General features: G+C 34.0%; 1 protein-coding gene across 1 annotated transcript in view; it reads left to right on the top strand.

Moving 5' to 3' along the window:
- Nucleotides 1-22,988, top strand: part of fut8a (fucosyltransferase 8a (alpha (1,6) fucosyltransferase)) — a 124,950-nt gene that overhangs the window by 85,838 nt on the left and 16,124 nt on the right. The window contains exons 4-6 of the mRNA XM_073826949.1: nucleotides 12,150-12,268; nucleotides 18,624-18,786; nucleotides 19,642-19,756. Of these exons, the coding sequence (XP_073683050.1) occupies nucleotides 12,150-12,268; nucleotides 18,624-18,786; nucleotides 19,642-19,756 (397 nt within the window). The remainder of the gene's footprint in view (nucleotides 1-12,149; nucleotides 12,269-18,623; nucleotides 18,787-19,641; nucleotides 19,757-22,988) is intronic.

Below are 22,988 nucleotides of genomic sequence, written 5' to 3'. Positions count from 1 at the left end.
TTAGAATAAATTTCTAAGCACCAAAATCGCAAAAACAAATCAAAATAATAATAGTAATAATACTAATAAATTAATTAATTAATTTTTAACTCTATAAAAACAGTAGTTTATATTTAACCTCTCCATTTCTATTCCTCTCTACTCAAATTAATTGTCAGTGTATCTAAAATTGTGTATCTTAGAAAAAGAAAAAGAGGAACTACCTCTTAAACATGCATATCTTAATTTGATGTTGCTTTAAAACGCTGAAATATATAATGTATTTTATTCTGAAGGTGAAAGTGGTCCAGTTATTTAACTGCCTGCGGCGCCGTCAGGATCACGTTTTTTTCCCCCTTTAATTAAGTGGATACAGCTTACAATACTCGTTCAAGAGTAAGGGATTGCTCAAAACTATGCTATTTTACATATTTCTGTTACTTGTGTACAATCACAATGAAAAAACAGATGTGTATGCTATTTGTAAAAAAAAAAAAAAATGTAAACAAGATGCTGGTTCAAGGGCGCGTCACAGAAATTGCCTACAATTCTGCATATAGGCTTGCTACTTATTAATTTTATTTTATTTCGTTTTGTTAAATTATTATTCATTAAGAAATTTATATTTCGCATATGGGCATTTTTATTTATTTTACATACAGCTTTTTTGGGTTTTCTCTGTGCATAAGATCTGCGCGTGATGTTCTGATGCTGCTTTTTGCTTGTGTACAATTAACCCCTCAAAACGAATTTAACTGTTATTAATGTGTCACAGCCACGATTCAATTTAAATGTAATTTAAGACAATCTTGTCGTTAATAATAACTAAACGCGTCGGTTGTCCTTTGGAAAAAAAAAAAACAGAAATTAACATTTCTATTATCAATGCAGTCTAATAAAAGTTCAACAGGAAAAAAATAAAAGAAAATAATAATAAAACTGCTCCTGCTTATGAATAAATTTTTGCTTGATGATGAAGTATCTAAATAGTCTATAGGATATAACAAAGTGCTTTTCCAGTCCCGCTTCCACGAGGTTTTATTCCGCATCCACCCGCTCCGCGCTATATTAACTATATTATTCGCCCGCGGCCCGCTTAGAATAAATTTCTAAGCACCAAAATCGCAAAAATACTGTAGTTTATATTTATCCTTCCCATTTCTATCTGTCTCTACTCAAATTAATTGTCAGTGTATCTAAAATTGTGTATCTTAGAAAAAGAAAAAGACGAACTACCTCTTAAACATGCATATCTTAATTTGATGTTGCTTTAAAACGCTGAAATATATAATGTATGTTATTGTGAAGGTGAAAGTTGTCGAGTTATTTAACTGCCTGCGGTGCCGTCAGGATCACTTGGTTTTTTTCCCCTTAATAAAGTGGATACAGCTTACAATACTCGTTCAAGAGTACGGCATTGCTTAAAACTATGATATTTTACATATTTCTGTTATTTGTGTACAATCACAATAAAAATAAAAAAAAAACAAAAAAAAAACGTGTAGGCTATTTGTAAAAAAAAAAAAAAAAATGGAAACAAGATGCTGGTTTAAGGGCGCATCACAGAAATTGCCTAAAATTCTGCATATAGGCTTGCTACTTATTAATTTGTTAAATTATTATTCATTCAGAAAAGAAAAACATATATTTCTTATGTGGGCCTATTTTATTTATTATTATATATAGGTTTGTTGGGTTTTTCTCTGTGCATAAGCTCTGCACGTGAGGTTCTGATGTTTATGCTGCTTCTTGCTTGTGTATAATTAATCCCTGAAAACGAATTTAGCGGTTTACGTCAGTTGTCGGTTGGAGAAATAAAATAACCGAAATTAACATTTCTGTTTCCGATGCAGTCTAATAAATGTTCGTCAGGAAAACAAAGAAAGAAAACAAAATAACAATACAACTGCACCTGCTTATGAATAGGCTATCTTTTTGCTATTGGTTTGAACCATAATTTCAGGAAAGAGGAATCATTGAACTATTGTACTGGTATTTGTGACCAACGCCCCCTAGAGCTGGCCATGGTGTTTGGCTACAGAATGTTGTTCCTTGCGCCACCTGGTGGATATTATATGAAGTGCAACAACGTTGTAAAAAAATCTAAAAAAGCCGCTGCGGCAGGACGCGTGCCCACGCGTGCCGAATTGCAGGCTGCCGCGTGAAAATAGACGCATTTTTAATGGCCAGATCTGTAACAGAAGAGATTTTACACAAGGAAAACTGACAGCTCCCTCCATAATTCATGAAGGTCCAGCCTTTAAAGCTCTTCATTCCACTTTGTACTTGCCCTTATGAACACAGTTCCTGTCTGGTATCTCTAGTTTAAATGGACTATTTGTAATGAGACTCAGTAAAATCATACAACAAATTTTGATATTTGTTATGGAAATAATGCTAAACGCACTGTCATTGTTTTTATAAATTGTTCTCTCAGCCTCCTAATATATTACATTTTAAGTACTATAATATAACGTAATATAATATTTCTATCAAAAATGTCATATAGTTAAAAATTAATATGGTTTGTGATACGATTGTGGGTATGACATGGCACAGCGTTTCCTCTGTTGTTGTTCTCAGTTCAGTTTATGTCAGGGTTAATGAAAATTTGATTTCATCTCGCTTAATTTCTCATGTCATTCCCAACCTGTATGACTTCTTGTACAGGACTCAAAACAAGATATTTGTTGCAGTGTGTGTATGTGTGTGTGTTTGTGTGTTTCATGTCCATACAATGAAAATCAATAAGGTCCAAGGTTATTTTTTGATCCCATTGGCTTTCATTGTATAGAGAAAAAACATTCTTCAGAATACCTTCTTTATTTTCCACAGAACAAAGAAAGTCATACAGGTTTGAAACAACATGAAAGTAAATGATGACAGCATTTTCTTTTTTAGTTGAACTTTCCTTTTAAGCATCAAGTCAAAGGGTTTGTGACAGGGAATCGTGTGGTGAATTCAAAAATGTTTTTTTTTTTTTTGTAATTAAAGTTGCCAGAATTTAATTATTAACCCCTGCATTGATGCTAAGAATAAGGCTTACACTTTTAGCTGGGATACACGTAACAACTTCAGAAACTGAAAACAGATATGAAATACTAGGAATCATTCTTGTCAACTTTAAAAAATGTGTTCACTTCCAGAATAAAAATGTTTCTTTCTTCCTTTAGTCAAAATTAAATTAAGTGTTTTTAGGAAAAAAAAATTCTTCATATAGTAGACTTCAATGGGAATCAGTGGGTTGAAGGTCCAAATTGCAGTTTCAATGCAGATTCAAAGGGCTCTACACAATCCCAGCCAAGGAATAAGGGTCTTATCTTAACGAAACAATCAGTCATTTTCTATAAAAAAAAATTTCATTGTATACTTTATAACCACAAATGCTTGTCTTGCACTAGCTCTGCGATGCACGGTTAGTTCTTCATCTGTGTACTTTGGTTCAAAAAGGTAGGGTAAGGCGAAAAAATCCATCTTATTTCCTCCTCCAACTTCCAAATCATCTGACGTTGTTTTACCTTTTTGTAAAGGACATTTGACTTTCTTTGCACGTTCGCTTTGTAAACCCTGGGTCAGGACTTCCGTCTACGCCATGCAAGATCTTTCCAGCGTGACTACGTAATGTGTCAAGCTAGTGCAAGATGAGCATTTGTGGTTAGATTCAATACTATCACGATATTTGGGTACCGATACGATGTATTAAAACATTTTCAAATAGTCAACAAAATAAGTAGAAAAAATACTTTCTGAAATAAAATAAAGTGCTATGTTACTTTGCAAACCGTTTCAGTCAAGTTTTCACGGCAAAACAAATTTTACTTTGTTTACTGCAAAGTATATTTTGGTCATCTCATTAAAAATAGCATTAAAATTATATAAAATATAAAATATATAAAATAATAGTTATGTTAAATGCTGGAAAGTCATTAAAAAGGTGCATGAATTTCTTACTCAAAGGTTGTACAAACCCTGAAATGAATAATGTATTATTATTTCTACCACAACACCATGGTTATAGTTAGCATTAATACTTCTGGTTTTCTGATGTAAGTCAGCACTGTTTATAAAAGAGAATTGTGGGCAGAATTCGAATGATTCTCACTTCATTGTGCAGCGAATTCAAACACTTCTTACTGGATCTCGCAGCACTTTGCAGTAACAGTCTCGCAAAATCAACTTGGCTCCTGTTTTGAGCTCGGACAAGTTTGTTTGCTTTGCGATCAGAACTGATAAACAGTCCGCTCTGCGCAGCTAAAATGTAGCACAGTTTGGTTTTGCTTTCGTTTCGTTTGTCGTTAGATGTTTATCATATGCAACAGAAATGGCAGTGCTTGTGAGTTGAACATTGCAGTGGTCGCGCCAGTGCGATCGCTCACAAAAAGTAGTCCCACCGGCAGAAAAAATGGTCGCAAAACTTCTGGAGCCCTGAGAGAGCGGGTGGCTCTGTATGCTTACAAATCGCTCTCGCAGTACTTTGATGTCATATGCCGATCGTCTGCGCAGAGCTGCTTAAAGTGCAACACATTTATACATTTCACTCTCTGTTGGAATAAAAGCGGTAACTTCTCCCTAGCACCTCTTAGGAAAACTAAAATAATTAAATATAAGTCGATTCTGAGGTAAACCAATCGATTTTTAAAGAGGTCATCGGATGCTCATTTTCCACAAGTTCATATCATTCTTTAGGGTCTTAATGAAAAGTCTATAATATACTTTGGTTAATAAAACACTACCCTGGAAATCCAGAGAGCACAATTTGAATTGTCTCTGCAAGACACTCTGGCATCGAGCAATGATGCACGTTACTGCATTACGTAAGCAGTTTTGGGAACCAATCAAATCGGTGTATCTGATGTAGGCGGGCCAGAGGCAAGCTAAGCTGATGACGACAGCGCTGCAACGTCCGGATTCATTTAGTAAACATTGAAAGATGAGATGAACACCAGTTGTTTGAAACGGATTTGGCCGCTACAATGAACGAGTTAGACTTGGCTTTTCATATAAAAGAGGAACAAAAAACCGCGCTCGAATCGTTCCTTTGCAAGAAGGACGTTTTTGCTGTTTTGCAGACTGGATACGGCAAGAGTTTAATCTATCAGTTATCTCCGCTGTTAGCTAAGCGTATGGGGTGTATTATTGTGATTGGTCGTGGCGTTATCCAATTGCGTGCAGTGAGAGTTTCAAATGCATGCTTGGTGCCGCCCCTCGAGTTAGGCCCTTTTCATTGCTCGATGCCAGACCCTTAATCTTAATAGATTTGAGTCTGGATTTTTTCCAGGCTAATAAAACACCCTTTTACCTTGTCAAAATCAGCTCTGCAAAAAATCGACTCATTTTATTGCATGGTCCCTTTAAATGCAAATGAGCTCTGCTCGCCCCAGTCCTCTCTGATGTGGGATTATGAGCCGTAATGTTTACTTTAGCCACATTTAGCTGCGTTTAGCGGCGAAACTTGCCGACAAGCACATTATTAAGGAAGGCCGTTTGCAAAGGTGCATTAAAAACCCTTATACTCACTTCTGCTGTGGGTGAAGCTGTATCAGGAACAATTCGCACAAACTAGACGCATATGTAGATCGGGATCGGCGCTTTCCTTTTTAAAAACGTCTTTAAAAAAGAGCCCTTTGAAGCTGCATTAAAACTGCATTTTGGACCTTCAACCTGCTGAGTGTTTTCCTCAGAAACCTTAATTTCTTTTCGACTGAAGAAAGAAAGATATTAAACATCTTGGATGACACAGGGGTGAGTAAATTATCAGGAAGTGAACCAATCCTTTAAAATAGTTACAGAGAAAAACTTGGCACCATGTATTTCGACTGTGGATCACACATTTCCAGACTAGCAGTTTGTTCCAAACACAATTAACTTTGCTAGTAGACACAGGACAAATGAAAACCCATGGTGTTTTAAATTCAGCTCAAACATACTTGATATCCTCCTAATGGATGAAATCATAGTCTAAAGCTAGTCTAAAGAGTCTGTGCTCATCATACGCTACTCGGTTTTCTGTGTCAACTTCAACTGCCCAGCTTGGATTTGGCTTTCAGCAACTAACATTGACTACAAATTGAGGCTAACCAAAATTCATGTAGCACGTTTGAGAGTAGGCCAACCAATTGACGTTTTCTCTGTTTATCTCTCTATCTTTATTTATCTTTCACTACACAAGTAGAACCACACAAATTGGTTTTAGCAGCTTTAACACAATGGTGCAGTGGAACACCACCATGAACTTATTACAGGGGCAATCCCTCTGGACTCTCCTAGGGTTAAGTGCTTTGCTCAACGGCATAATGGCGAAGGCTTTCAGCTCACTCCATACAATCTTCTGGATACAAACCCTGAGCTTTCGCCACTACATCACAGCACCTCATTACCCTTGACAGTCAGTCAGTCATAGTGTAACAGCAGTCATGTAGTGGCATCATCCAGTTCTGGTTCAGCACATCTATATTTGTGTCGCACACACACCTACACTCCAAGTGTCACACAAAACGTCCAATTCGTCAATAATGACTGAAGAGGTGAACTGTCTGTCTGAGTATTTGCTAGTTCACTAGCAGCTTGTCACTGAAATTTTCTCATAGAAGGTCAAAACCGTAGCCCACAGCAAGCTGTTGGTACTTTCGCCCAAGTGTGACAGTTTCTCCATTTTCCGCTTTGCGTTTTCACACTTACTTTCATCCTGTCTGCATTCGTGTAAGTGTGTGTGTCCTACTTCGGTGCAAGTGTCTCTGTGGGCTGCTACAACATCTCGCAAGGGTTCAGCGTCAGCAGAAAACACGAGGGCTCGTGGGATTTCCATCACACCTCTCTGACGGCCGTTCCCAAACCCTGGTGTGTTTCTAAATGTTTCTCTCTGCCCCTGCTGTGAGTGATGTGACCTCATTAGCTGGTGATTGCTGGTTATGTAATGCCACATGATGAAGCTCAGGTTTCAGAGGACAGGTGATGTGTGAGGTGAACAAAAAGAGAAAGACAGAGGAGGGAGGTCACATGAAAAGTGTAGCTTCTATTGTTACCGGCTTTGAGAGAAGACCATTTACCGTTTCTCACAGTTTGTGGACAGTTTTGTGTGTGTCAGGTCTGTGTTTGCATCCGCAACTGTACAGTTGAGGTCAAAAGTTTACATCCCCCTTTCAGATTCGGCAAAATGTTAATTGTTTTAGCAAAATAATGCATGTTATTGTTTATTTAGTACTGAGCGCAATAAGATATTTCACATAAAAGATGTTTACATATAGTCCACAAAAGAAAATAATAGTTGAATTTATAAAAATGACAAAGTTTAATTTTATATATTATATTATTTATGACAAAGAGGTATTTATTTAATTTTATACAGTATATTATTTTATTTATTTATGTATTTATTTATTTTATGGGTTATTATAGGCCTTAAACACAAAGAGGTATTTATTTTATTTTATTTTATTTTATAGCTTATTATAGGCCTTAAAACACTAAGGGGTATTTTTTTATTTTTATTATTATTATTATTTTTTGTATGGTTTATTATAGGCCTTAAAGTACAAAGAGTTTTTATTTTATTTATTTATTTATTTTTATTTTATGGCTTATTATAGGCCTTAAAGCACAGAAAGTTTTTATTTTATTTATTTATTTTTATTTTATGACTTATTATAGGCCTTAAACACAAATATGTATTTATTTTATTTTATTTTGTAGCTTATTATAGGCCTTAAAACCCTAAGCAGTATTTTTTATTTTATTTTATTTATTTTATTATTTTTTTGTATTGTTTATTATAGGCCTTAAACACAAAGATTTATTTATTTTATATTTATATTTTTATATTTGATGGCTTATTATAGGCCTTAAAGCACAAAAAGTTTTTATTTTGTTTATTTATTTAGTTATTTTTTATGGCTTATTGTAGGCTTTAAAGCACAAAGAGTTTTTATTTTATTTTGTTCTTTTATTTATTCTTTATTTTATGGCTTATTATAGGCCTTAAACACGAAGATGTATTTATTTTATTTTATTTATTTTTTATTTTATTTTATTGTTTATTATAGTCCTTGAAACACAAATGGGTATTTTATTTAATTTAATTTTTTTATTTTATAAAAAGATATAGGCCTTAAAGCACAAAGCGTTTTTATTTTAATTTTTATGTTTTATATTATGGCTTATTTTAGGCCTTAAACACAAAGATTTAATTTAATTTTATTTTATTTATTTTAGTTCATTCTTAATACTGTGTTCTCACTTGAATGATCCACAGCTGTGTTTTTTGTTTAGTGATAGTTGTTCATGAGTCCCTTGTTTGTCCTGAACAGTTAAACTGCCGGCTGTTCTTCAGATAAATCCTTCAGGTCCCATAAATTCTTTGGTTTTCCAGCATTTTTGTGTATTTGAACCCTTTCCAACAATGACTGTATGATTTGGAGATCCATCTTTTCACACTGAGGACAACTGAGGGACTCATATGCAACTATTACAGAAGGTTCAAACACTCACTGATGCTCCAGAACGAAAAACTGCATGGGGGGTGAAAACTTTTGAATATATATATATATATATATTTTTATTTATTTTTTATTTATTTTTTTATTTATTTAGTACTTCCATTTAAAGGCTAATTAAGATAGGAGCATTTTATTGAGCAATTTTGTGCAATGTTTTTGCATTTTTTGTATGTGCTCTTATAGCTCAGACATTTGATGGTAACTGTACCATAATAACATCTGCGTTTTTCTTGCCTAAATAAGAAAGCAATTTGGGTTAATTTAACAAAGTTGTCTTTAATGCAGTATGTCTCAGTGTTCTCTTAACAAACCGCATAAGCATGAGCCAAACTCAAGGCCTTTGTCTTTCTCACACACACACACAACACTTCTTTGCCCACAGACTCTCTCTCTCTCTCTTTCTCTCTCTCACACACAAACCCCATCTCTCTCATTTCCTTTCTCACTCTCTTCTCATTTCGTCCTTGACCAGCCAAGAATGACATAAATGTTTGACATTGCAATTTTTCTCCGATTCCAGCATCCCTCCTCGTTCTCAGTTTCGCCCATCTTGCGTTTTCCCTTTTCTCTGTCGTTCATTCATTTCCTTCTGTTGACAGACATCCGTATGACCATTTACATCCAGGTGAAATGGGAATGTGTTGTTTACCATTTCAAAACCCTACGCACGCCTTCCCACAAATACATTTCCATTCCTCTCACCTCAGATAAGACTTCTGCTGCCCTATCCTCATTTTTTCTCCCTCTCTTTCTCTCTATCGCTGTCTCTCTCTCTTTCAGGTGAGGCGGTTTTTCACAATGCTTTCCATTCACGTCAGACACATTTCAAATACAGCTCAGATTTCCACTACAAACCCACTGCAAGGACACAGAGCTGTGCATGAGAAAAAGGGGAGAAGTGAGCTCTGTGATGCTGTCCCCCCAGTCTGTGTGTGTGTCTGTCATAGGGGTTATTTGGAGACATCATCTGTTTGAAAATTATTATATAAAATATTCTAAATAATAATTATTATAAAAATGCTAATGCAGTTTTCTTGTAGCGTTATTAAGTTTTATTTTATTTTATTTTTTTATTAGTGCTGTCAAATTGATTAATCGTGATTAATCGCATCCAAAATAAAAGTGTGTACTGTGTATATTTATATTTATATGAAAATACACACACATATATGTATATGTATTTAAGAAATACATACGACAGCACTATTTTTTTTTATTTGCATGGCTTATTTTAGGCCTTAAAACACAGAGGCGTTTGTTTTAGTATATTAGTTTTTTTAATTTTGTATTTTATGGCTTATTATAGGCCTTAAAATACAAAGTGGTATTTATTTATTTTATAATGTATTATAGGCCTTAACACAGATTTTAGTTTAGTTTAGTTTATTTATTTATTTATTTATTTATTATTATTATTTTATCGCTTATTATAGGCCTTAAAGCACAAAGAGTTTTTTATTTTTTATTTTATGGCTTATTATAGGCCTTAAATGCAAAGTGTTATTTTATTTTATTTTATTTTATTTTATTTTATTATTATTTTTATAGGCCTTAAAACACAAAGAAGTATTTTATTTTATTTTATTTTATTTTATTTTATTTTATGGCTTATTCTAGGCCTTAACACAGATTTTATTTTAGTTTAGTTTAGTTTAGTTTAGTTTAGTTATTTATTTATTTATTTATTTATTTATTTATTTATTTATTTATTTATTATGCCTTATTATAGGCCTTAAAGCACAATGAGTTTTTATTTTATGACTTATTATAGGCCATAAATCACAAAAAATAATTATTTTATTTTATTTAATTTTTGTTTTATGGCTTTTTATAGGCCTTAAATGCAAAGTGGTATTTTATTTTATTTTATTTTATTTTATTTTATTTTATTTTATTTTATTTTATTTTATTTTATTTTATTTTATTTTATTTTATTTTATTTTATTTTATTTTATTTTATTTTTATAGGCCTTAAAACACAAAGAGGTATTTTATTTTATGGCTTATTATATGCCTTAAACACAAAGATTTTATTTTATTTTATGGCTTATTATAGGCCTTAAACGCAAAGAGTTATTTTATTTTATTTAACACAAAGATTTTATTTATTTATATATATATATATTTTTATTATTTTTATAGAGTTTTTAATTTAATTTAATTTTATTATTTTATTTTTTATTTTATTAGAGGTATTTATGTTATTTTGTTTTCTTTTATATGCCTTAAAACACAAAGATTTTTATTTGCATTTTATTTTATTTTATATTTATGGCTTAAAGGGCCTAAACACAGATTTTATTTAATTTTTTTTATTTTTATTTTATGGCTTATCATAGGCCTTAACACAGATTTTTTTTATTATTTTAAGCACAAATAGTATTTATTTATTTTATGGCTTATTATATGCCTTAAACATAGATTTTATTTTATGGCTTAATATAGGCCTTGAAGCACAATGAGTTATTTTATTTTATTTTTAAACACAGAAAGGTTGAGATTGCTCTTCACTGTACGCGTGCACAGTCATCGTGTGACATGCATTCAGATGATAGACACCTTGTTTTTCTTCTTGTTCTTCCTTCTTTTTTTTTCTTTTACATCCTACATGGCCACTCAACACAAGTTTTGTTTAGTCTATCATTTTGCTGCTGAAATATAATGAAATATAATGATCAGGGTGTCCTTGTATTCATACAAAACACTTCTTTTCTTTTCCTTTTTTCACTTTTCAAAATTGAGGGCCATTAAATGTCTTGAATAGCAGGGAAAATAGTGTTGAACGTCATTCACAGAAGCCTTAAAATTATTATTAGAAAGACAGAAGACAATTCTGTCATTTTACACTGAAATATAGATATATATATTTAGGCTACCTGCCTGAGCTGCTAGGAGAATATTTCAGAGCTCTAGGAATGCAATCCCAGGCATCATTAGTCCACTAAACAAGCAGTATGCAAGTATGAAGAAGAGATGAGTCACACAAAAATCCTATGCACTAATAACTGTATAAATGCCACAGTAACTACATATAGTTAAAATTCATGGTTGTAAAACCACTTGTATTTGTTGTACCTGTTCAGCTGGCACCTAATGAAGAATAACACTTGGTGGCCCTCAGGTAATGCGTGTCTGAGAGCCCCGGTTTATGGAAATCATAATTAGCTTTATATAAAAGCAATAGAATTAGAATTTCGATAGCTAAACTAATATTAGCGCGTGAGAGAGAGAGAGAGAATATGCAGGATCTGTTGTCAACCAAAGGAAGTCATTTCATAAATTAACAAGATTTCTCTGAAGGAGTGTCAGGGAATGATGGAGGTTCAGGTCTTGGAATGTTCGTCGGTAATGAAGTTTATAAGATGAAAATGTGTGTGTAGAGCCCACGCTGGGCAGGCTTCGGTCAACTGTTTGTGTGTCTGTGTGTGATGAATAGCCCCTGCCACCAAATGAATTGCCCACAGTGGCTGCCGCAAGTGATCACTGCATTAAATTGGCACTGGAAGCAAGGAGCAAAGACCCCTGGGAAATTAGCCAACCACAATTCACCTTGACCCACAAGGCTACACGTTCACTCTCACTCACAAGAGCTCGAATGTTCACAAGAGTGTATGAACACGTCGATTCCCCAGGCTATGGCCATGCTAACTCGTCTGTCTCTCTCTGTGTGTCTTCCAGGTTACCTGACGGACAGGCCGATGGTGGTCCCGGAACCGTGGGTAAATTACGCAACCTTGAAGAGCAACTGATCAGAGCTAAGGAGAAAATCAATTCTTACCGCAGCCTCCCTGCTGATGGTGTGTAAATAAACACTTTTACATAATCATGAACATAAAATATGACAATTTACATTTGCCTGCCAGCATTTTCAGTGGCTAAACTTAAAAAAAAATTATGAACTGTATGTTTTAGAGTCAGGTTTTTTGTGTGTGTGAAAAAAAAATTCTTAATATATGAAGCTTTTTTAATAATTAATAACAATTTCTAAATATATAAAGCAAAGTTTGATTCATTTTTACTTGCCTGTCAAGAGGTAAAATTATGGAAGCCATTTCTGCCAGGTGAGAAAAAAAGTAGAAATTATGTCTTACTTAAGTCATAATTACGAGATAAAAAGTCGAAATTATGACTTAAAAAGTGACTTACTTAAGTCATAATTACGAGATAAAAAATTATGACATACTAAGTCGAAATTATGACTTTAAAAGTCGAAATTATGACTTAAGTCATAAATACGAGATAAAAAAATTTAATTATCACATACTTAAGTAATAATTATGAAATAAAGTCAAAATTATGACACTTAAGTAATAATTGAGCTAAAAAGTCAAAATTATGACATACTAAGTCAAAATCATGACTTTAAAAGTCGAAATTATGACTTAAGTAATAATTATGAGATAAAAAGTCAAAATTATGACATACTAAGTAGAAATTATGACTTTAAAAGTTGAAATTATGACTTAAGTCAATTAAGTGACATACTTAAGTCACTATTACGAGATAAAAAATCTAAATTATGACATACTTAAGTAATATTTGTGAGATAAAAAGTCGAAATTATGACTTTAAAAGTCGAAATTATGACATAAGTCATAATTACGAGATAAAAAGTCTAAATTATGACATACTTAAGTACTAATTATGAGATAAAAAGTCAAAATTATGACTTTAAAAGTCGAAATTCTGACTTAAGTTATAATTACGAGATAAAAAGTCAAAATTATGACATACTAAATTGAAATTATGACTTTAAAAGTCGAAATTATGACTTACTAAGTAGAAATTATGACTTTAAAAGTTGAAATTATGACTTAAGTCAATTAAGTGACATACTTAAGTCACTATTACGAGATAAAAAATCTAAATTATGACATACTTAAGTAATATTTGTGAGATAAAAAGTCAAAATTATGACTTTAAAAGTCGAAATTATGACATAAGTCATAATTACGAGATAAAAAGTCTAAATTATGACATACTTAAGTACTAATTATGAGATAAAAAGTCAAAATTATGACTTTAAAAGTCGAAATTCCGACTTAAGTTATAATTACGAGATAAAAAGTCAAAATTATGACATACTAAGTTGAAATTATGACTTTAAAAGTCGAAATTATGACTTAAGTCATAATTACAAGATAAAAAGTCGAAATTATGACATACTTTAGTAATAATTCTAAGATAAAAAGTCAAAATTATGACATACTAAATCTAAATTATGACTTTAAAAGTCTAAATTATGACTTACTTAAGTTATAATTACACGATAAAAAAGGCGAAATTATGATTTAAGTCATAATTACGAGATAAAAAAAGTCAAAATTATGACACTTAATTCTGAGATAAAAAGTCAAAATTATGACATACTAAATCGAAATTATGACTTTAAAAGGCGAAATTATGACTTACCTAAGTCATACTTAAGTCAAGTATTTATGTTAAGTCATAATTTCGACTTTTTAAAGTCATAGTTTCTGCTTTTTATCTTGTAATTATGACTTAAGTATGTTTTGACTTTTTTGACTTTTTATCTCATGATTTCGACCTTTTAAGTCATAATTTCAATTTAGTAAATCATAATTTTGACTTTTTATCTCGTAATTATGGCTTAAGTATGTCATAATTTTGGCTTTGTCATAATTTTAACTTTTTATCTCATTTCGATTTGTCATAATTTTGACTTAGTAAGTCATCATTTTGACTTTTTATCTCATAATTTTGACTTAAGTATGTCATAATTTCGACTTTATAAGCATAATTTCAATTTTTTTTATCTCGTAATTATGACTTTTAAAGTTATAATTTCGACTTTGTATCTCGTAATTATGACTTTTAAAGTTATAATTTCAATTTAGCAAGTCATAGTTTCGACCTTTTAAGGCATGATTTTTTTTCTTATGTGACGGAAATGGGCTTCCATATAAAATACTTACCATACCCAAAAAAATCTTAAAAGTAATAGTCTTATAAAAGTGTCATTTTTAAGTATCAAAAATACATTTTAATTACAATTTCTTAATGTATAAAGCAAATTAACTAATCCAAACCAAACCGTAACTCTAAAAGAATCCAGAAAATAGCATTATTATTATGTTTGTACCTTTAAAGGATTTCTCTAAACACCTCCTGAGGGAGATTTTGTCAGATTTAGTTACCTTCTGCGCATCATAAAGTAGACTCAAGTAAAACACACACACACACACACACACACACACACACACACACACACACACACACACACACGTGACTGTGTCTGAGTGGCTGACAGCTCTTTTTCAGATGTGCTGTAATGGCTTCCTGTTAATGCTGAGTGAAGGAAAGATGAAACATGTCAAATTAATAGGAACCTTTTAATATGGATGAAAAGTGCGTATGTGTGTGTGTATGTATGAAAGTGTTCACAGTGAAGGACGGTCATATCACTACAGGGAGTCTGTGTAAATTGTCCTCTAGTCAACCTCTTGCCTTCTGTCTGCACACACCTAGAGAGATATATATATATATATATATATATATATATATATATATATATATATATATAATCATTATATATATATTATGTGGACCAGCAGAATATCCAGGGATACTGGTTAACTTATGATGCTATTAAGCCTTAAACCTGTCACACACACACACACACACACACACACACACACACACACACACACACAACCTGTGTGGCTGGTTTCTGGGTCAGCAGCCCTTATAGTATTTCAATGAATGATCTTTTGAGAGGAAGAACTAGTGGAACACTATACACAGAGGATCAGAGCTGTGTGCTGCTGGATTGTCTTACAGCCACTGATACCCTTATTCAATGACACCGCTTTTAATCCCACACACATCTTTGCGCATTCACACACATATACAGGTCACACGGACTACAGTATACCCACGTTCTTTCATATTGCCGGCAACAGTGCGTCAATATGTGATTTAGTGATGTATGTGATACCCCCTGTTTCTTCCATCCATGTATATATACAAATCCCAGACAATACGGGCCATTCTATAGAATTGGTGCAAACTGTTGCCCCACAACCAAAAAAACACATTTAAAAAGCATTTTTAAGTATTCAAATCTTAGATGTTTACTAAGATCATTTTATTATCTATTGAAACCCACAATAATATTTAAAATATCAGTAAGTGTAATATATATATCTAAATCTTTTGTTTACTTTCAGTTGCCCTGTTGAAAAAACTAGCATATGCTGGTTAGGTAGGTTTTGATACTGGGATGCTTGTTTTAGCTGGTTTATGCTGGTCCTTTGCTGGTTTATGCTGGTCCTTTGCTGGTTAATACTGGTCCTTAGCTGGTTTATGCTGATCCTTTGCTGGTTTATGCTGGTCTTTAGCTGGTTAATACTGGTCCTTAGCTGGTTTATGCTGATCCTTTGCTGGTTTATGCTGGTCTTTAGCTGGTTTATGATTGTCCTTTGCTGGTTTATGATGGTCCTTTGCTGGTTTATGATGGTCCTTTGCTGGTTTATGCTGGTCCTTAGCTGGTTTATGCTGATCCTTTGCTGGTTAATACTGGTCCTTTACTGGTTTATGCTGGTCCTTAGCTGGTTTATGCTGGTCCTTTGCTGGTTAATACTGGTCCTTAGCTGGTTTATGCTGATCCTTTGCTGGTTTATGCTGGTCTTTAGCTGGTTTATGATGGTCCTTTGCTGGTTTATGATGGTCCTTTGCTGGTTTATGATGGTCCTTTGCTGGTTTATGATGGTCCTTTGCTGGTTTATGATGGTCCTTTGCTGGTTTATGATGGTCCTTTGCTGGTTTATGCTGGTCCTTAGCTGGTTTATGCTGATCCTTTGCTGGTTTATGCTGGTCTTTAGCTGGTTTATGATGGTCCTTTGCTGGTTTATGATGGTCCTTTGCTGGTTTATGATGGTCCTTTGCTGGTTTATGCTGGTCCTTAGCTGGTTTATGATGGTCCTTTGCTGGTTTATGATGGTCCTTTGCTGGTTTATGATGGTCCTTTGCTGGTTTATGATGGTCCTTTGCTGGTTTATGATGGTCCTTTGCTGGTTTATGATGGTCCTTTGCTGGTTTATGCTGGTCCTTAGCTGGTTTATGCTGATCCTTTGCTGGTTTATGATGGTCCTTTGCTGGTTTATGATGGTCCTTTGCTGGTTTATGATGGTCCTTTGCTGGTTTATGATGGTCCTTTGCTGGTTTATGATGGTCCTTTGCTGGTTTATGCTGGTCCTTAGCTGGTTTATGCTGATCCTTTGCTGGTTTATGATGATCCTTAGCTGGTTTATGCTGGTCCTTTGCTGGTTAATACTGGTCCTTAGCTGGATTATGCTGATCCTTTGCTGGTTTATGCTGGTCTTTAGCTGGTTTATGATGGTCATTTGCTGGTTTATGATGGTCCTTAGCTGGTTCATGATGGTCCTTTGCTGGTTAATACTGGTCCTTTGCTGGTTTATGATGGTCCTTAGCTGGTTTATGATGGTCCTTTGCTGGTTTATGATGGTCCTTTGCTGGTTTATGCTGGTCCTTTGCTGGTTAATACTGGTCCTTTGCTGGTTTATGCTGGTCTATAGCTGGTTTATGATGGTCCTTTGCTGGTTTATGCTGGTCCTTAGCTGGTTTATGATGGTCCTTAGCTGGTTTATGATGGTCCTTTGCTGGTTTATGATGGTCCTTTGCTGGTTTATGCTGGTCCTTAGCTGGTTTATGCTGGTCCTTTGCTGGTTAATACTGGTCCTTAGCTGGTTTATGCTGATCCTTTGCTGGTTTATGCTGGTCTTTAGCTGGTTTATGATGGTCCTTTGCTGGTTTATGCTGGTCCTTAGCTGGTTTATGCTGGTCCTTTGCTGGTTAATACTGGTCCTTAGCTGGTTTATGCTGACCCTTTGCTGGTTTATGCTGGTCTTTAGCTGGTTTATGATGGTCCTTTGCTGGTCACTGGTCATGTTGCTGGTCAAGGACCAGCATAAACCAGCAAAGGACCTGCTTAAACCAGCATACTAGCATCAAAACCTACCTAAACAGCATATGCAGTTTTTTTTTTTTCCAACAGGGTGGGAGGTGGCTGTCCCTAACCCCTAAATTTCAACTTATGAAGATGATATTGAAATAATTTTTACATTCTATTCCATTGTTGTTTTTAAAAATATCTTTTTGATTTGTGAAGTAAAAAAAAATCATTTTATATTTTCTTTGTAAATTATGAAACTTTTTATTTATGATCAGGAAATATTTATGTGTCACTCTCTCTCATATCTACATGGTGAGTAAATAGGCCCACTCATTTTTATGTTCAAAAGTTCAAAATCAGTGTGTAACTTTAAAAAAAGCCACTACCGAACACAATTTTTCTATTATTAAACCCACTTTTTTTGGAGTTTTACAAATAACAAAATGTTAGTACAGTTATGCAGTTTTATTGTATCTTAGTATGTTTTAGAGTATGTGGATTAATGGGATGTTATGTCAAAAAATAAAGTTTACTGAATTATCAGCTAAGATGTTATGATAGTGTTTGGTTCAATGTATAATACTAATAAATCTGTACAATTGAAGTCAGTATGATCAACTTTTTGCCTTTTACAAAGAAAATTTTAATTCAAAATACAATAAATCTCATAAATTACACTCAAAATATTGTTACAATTGTAATTGTTATTGATTTACCTCTAACTTTTTAAATAACATATATAAATATATTTACAAAGATCAAAATCTTAATAGGTCAATGTCACCCTTCTTATTAAATTATTTATTAGAAATATTCCAAAACTTTCTGAAAATGCAATATGAGAATTAACTGCACAATTACTAGAAATGTGTACCTTGTGTACCATTATGCAATTTGCATACATACAAAATTTGTGAGAAAAACGTTTCCAACTCTGACTTTGAACCCATTCTGTAGAATGGCTCACATAGAATTATTTGAAATAGAAATCTTTTGAAACATTATAAATTCATTTGATCTTAATGTACTGACCATAAACTTTTGAATAGTGGTGTATTTTACCCAATGTTTACTTACAATTCACTTAAAAGTATTGAAACAGACTAGGTGACAGTTTTGAATGTACAGATGTTGGACCTGAGTGATTTATCCTGGTCATTTATCTCAGTAGTAACCATTGACATTGAAATAATATATATGTTTGTGCATGTGTGCAGGCCCAGGAAAGGACCAGGAGGAGCTAAGGAGGAAGGTAGAGAACGGCGTGAGGGAACTGTGGTATTTCGTACGCAGTGAGTTGAAGAAACTAACACTGGTGGAGGCTGGAGCACTACAGAAACATGTGGACACACTCCTGCAGGACCTTGGACACCAGCAGAGGTTATACACACACATCCAGTATATGTATACATCAGAAATTCACTCATATAGACATGTTTTGTTTCTAAACATAAAACACAGCAACTGTAATTCATTTATGATAAATACCTCAACTGTATGAATAAATTAAGATCATTTCCCAGTCTGAACCACTACAGGTGTTAATTATAAAATAATATCAACATTAAATGCAACAGTAGATGTAACAGTAGATATCATAATATAAACACTTTGCTAGGATACATTTGAAATGGTTAACCAGTCCCTTTACAACTCATCAAATCTACATTACACCAATAACTGAAATTGACTTCAGGGGCTTTTCCCTCACATTTTATTGTACAATAAAAAGATGAAAAACAGTTTAATACTTGTACTTGTAAATCCCAGCGTTGATGAGAAACATATATGCAGACTTTACATCCTTTTTTTTATGCCAGCTCATTTTCACTTGTCCTAATCATGTGCTGTTTTTTATTATTGAAAAAGGGAAATATTCTCTCCATCTCTAATCCCTTTCTAAACAGCTGTAATCTCACGAGGCAGTAATGCCATTACTGAGGTTTAATAGGTTTGTATGTTTAGATCAGTGCGTTTGCTCTCACTTTAGAAAAAAGATGTCCATGTAATGCTGAACAGCCGCTAAAAAAAATCATCATCAGGGCGGTTTTAATTGTATTGTGGATGATTAGCAGTGCATAGGCCTACTTTAGTTTGTGATTGTAAAACTAATTTAATATATTTTTTTTTTTTTACAAAATACTGTGTAATTAGCCATAATCAAGTGGTTTAATTAGCAGAAACAGTGTGATGCTGATGTTTGGTGTTTTACAGTGGTCTTTATGTTATCTTTAGGTCTGTCATGACGGACCTATATCATCTGAGCCAGGCGGACGGTGCTGGAGATTGGAGAGAGAAGGAAGCTAAAGAATTGTCTGACCTAGTACAGAACAGAATCACATACCTACAGGTATACTGCATACAGTACACACGTTTGTTTTTGTTTTTCTTTTGCTATTTCATTTTTCTTTCTTTAGGAAGGTTTTATGACATTTTTATGACAACCCTGGAACACAAAACCATAATGATAATGATTTTTGAAAGCTGAATAAATAAACATTCCATTAGTGTATGGTTTGTCAGGATAGGACAATATTTGGCCGAAATCTAAAAATCAAATCAAAATATTGAGAAAATCACCTTTAAAGTTGTCCAAATGAAGTTCTTAGCCATGCATATTACTAATAAAAAATTAAGTTTTGATATATTTATGGTAGGAAATTTACTAAATATCTTAATGGAACATGATCTTTATTTAATATACTAAAATGAATAATTTTGACCTATACAATGTATTTTTGGCTATTGCTACAAATATACCCGTGCTACTTACGACATTTTCACATTTTCATTCATTTGACCCCTACATTTAAGCAAGAGTAGATGGTATTAGTGGCAGAGATTTTGATTCAGCCCCATAACTTGAATCTTTTAAATTATGTTGACTAAAAGGTTGATTTGTGAACCGATTCCACAGTGTGCGTTGTACAGTGAGGGAAAAAAAATGTGTATGATTTTGTACATTTGCCCACTGACAAAGAAATGATCAGTCTATAATTTTAATGGAAGGTTTATTTTAACATTGAGAGACAGAATAACAACAAAAAATCCAGAAAAATGCATTTCAAAAAAGTTATAAATTGATTTGCATTTTAATGAGTGAAATAAGTATTTGATCCCCTATCAATCAGCAAGATTTCTGGCTCCCAAGTGTCTTTTATACAGGTAACAAACTGAGATTAAGAGCACTCTTTTAAAGGCAGTTCTCCTAATCTCAGCTTGTTACCTGTATAAAAACACCTGTCCACAGAAGCAATCAATCAGATTCCAACTCTCCACCATGGCCAAGACCAAAGAGCTGTCCAAGGATGTCAGGGACAACATTGTAGACCTACACAAGGCTGGAATGGGCTACAAGACCATCGCCAAGCAGCTTGGTGAGAGGGTGACAACAGTTGGTGCGATTATTCGCAAATAGAAGAAACGCAAAATAACTGTCAATCTTCCTCGGTCTGAGGCTCCATGAGAGATCTCACCTCGTAGAGTTTCAATGATCTAGGAATGGTGAGGAATCAGCCCAGAAATACAGAGGAGCATCTTGTCAATGACCTCAAGGCAGCTTGGACCATATTCATCAAGAAAACAATTGGTAACACACTACGCCATGAAGGACTGAAATCCTGCAGTGCCTGCAAGGTCCCCCTGCTCAAGAAAGCACATGTACAGGCCCGTCTGAAGTGTGCAAACAAACATCTGAAAGATTCAGAGAAGAGCTGTGTAAAGGTGTTGTGGTCAGATGAGACCAAAATCAAGCTCTTTGGCATCAACTCAACTTGCCATGTTTGGAGGAGGAGGAATGCTGCCTATGACCCCAAGAACACTATCCCTACCGTCAAACATGGAGGTTGAAACATTATGCTTTGGAGTGTTTTTCTGCTAAGGGGACAGGACAACTGCACCGCATCAAAGGAATGATAGATGGGGCCATGTGCTGTCAAATCTTGGGTGAGAACCTCCTTCCCTCAGCCAGGGCATTGCAAATGGGTCATGGATGGGTATTCCAGCATGACAATGAACCAAAACACACGGCCAAGGCAACAAAGGAGTGGCTCAAGAAGAAGCACATGAAGGTCCTGGAGTGGCCTAGCCAGTCTCCAGACCTTAATCCCATAGAAAATCTGTGGCGGGAGCGGAAGGTTTGAGTTGCCAAACATCAGCATCAAAACCTTAATGACTTGGAGAGGATCTGCAAAGAGGAGTGGGACAAAATCCCTCCTGAGATGTGTGCAAACCTGGTGGCCAACTACAAGAAACGTCTGACCACTGTGATTGCCAACAAGGGTTTTGCCACCAAGTATTATGTCATGTTTATGAAGGGGTCAAATATTTATTTTACCCATTAAAATGCAAAGCAATTTATAACTTTTTTTTTAAATTAGTTTTTCTGATTTTTTTTTTTTTTTTGTTATTTGTTTCTCACTGATCAAATAACCTACCATTTAAATTATAGACTGGTCATTTATTTGTCAGTGGACAAACGTATAAACTCAGCATGGGATTAAATCATTTTTTCCGTCACTGTATAATTATGCCTATGTCTATAAATCATTTACTAAAATAATTAATTGCAAAATGAATCAAATTTTCATTGATTAATTTATATTGCTTGGCTCATATGAATATTTGGATCCCCCTCCTTTCTTTGGGTTTACTTCCAACTCTCAAGCCTTGGTTTTGACAAATTAAATGTGGCTTCTGTTTTGAATACAGTCTACAGCTAAGCAAGATCACATTCACTCACCCTCCTCCTTCCCTCTCCCCATATATCAATGAGAGGGGTGATTATATTGCAGTTGGCGGGACAGCAGTATATTGTCCCTCTTTCTGAGATGGGATGGGGCGGTTGTTTTGCGCTGACTCCACACTGGAGACTAAACTGACATTCAGCTGCAACACAATGCAGTGCCATGCACAAGCACACAGGCTGTAATCAGCAGAGCTCAGCTTGATTCTGTGTGTTTAACCCGCAGCCTCCTGCAGAAAGACTTTAAACCGTCGTCACACACTGAAGTTACGCTTGGAATGTCAACAGGACATTGTGGCTTTAGACAACTGATGCTTTTACCTGATAATCTCCATTTGTAACTGCTTAATTATCTTTAAGTTTCATAAAGCAGTGGTTTGAAGTAAAAAAAAGGGGTCACCCGTCTGCAATGCCAAGTGCAAATAATAAAATAGGAAAACAAAATAAACAGGCTTATCTTTTTAATTAATAGGCTTAGTTATTAATAAGCTTTCAATATCATTTACTTTAAGGCTCAAGGCCATATGTCCAGTCAAACTCTACAGCAGCTGCAAATTCATTTTTCATTTAAGACATTTAGTAGAAGTTAGCCAAATGAAATAAATGCCAAAATAAACATTACTCAGTCGCAAAAACAATAAATATGGCTTTAGATGCAGTTAGAATTCAAATAGTGTGACTTTGTGATAACCACAATTAATTTTTGTTACAAAATAAATTTGTCTGTTTATTTATTATGTCATGTAGATAGAGAATTTAATTTTGTCCAATTTTATATATTTTATATACTCTACTGTTCATGTTTGGGGTCTGTAAGTTAGAGTCAGGATTCCTACAC

Source organism: Garra rufa, chromosome 21 (assembly GCF_049309525.1).
Source record: "Garra rufa chromosome 21, GarRuf1.0, whole genome shotgun sequence".
Lineage (NCBI taxonomy): Eukaryota > Metazoa > Chordata > Actinopteri > Cypriniformes > Cyprinidae > Garra > Garra rufa.
This window is presented reverse-complemented; position numbering and strand designations above follow the sequence as displayed.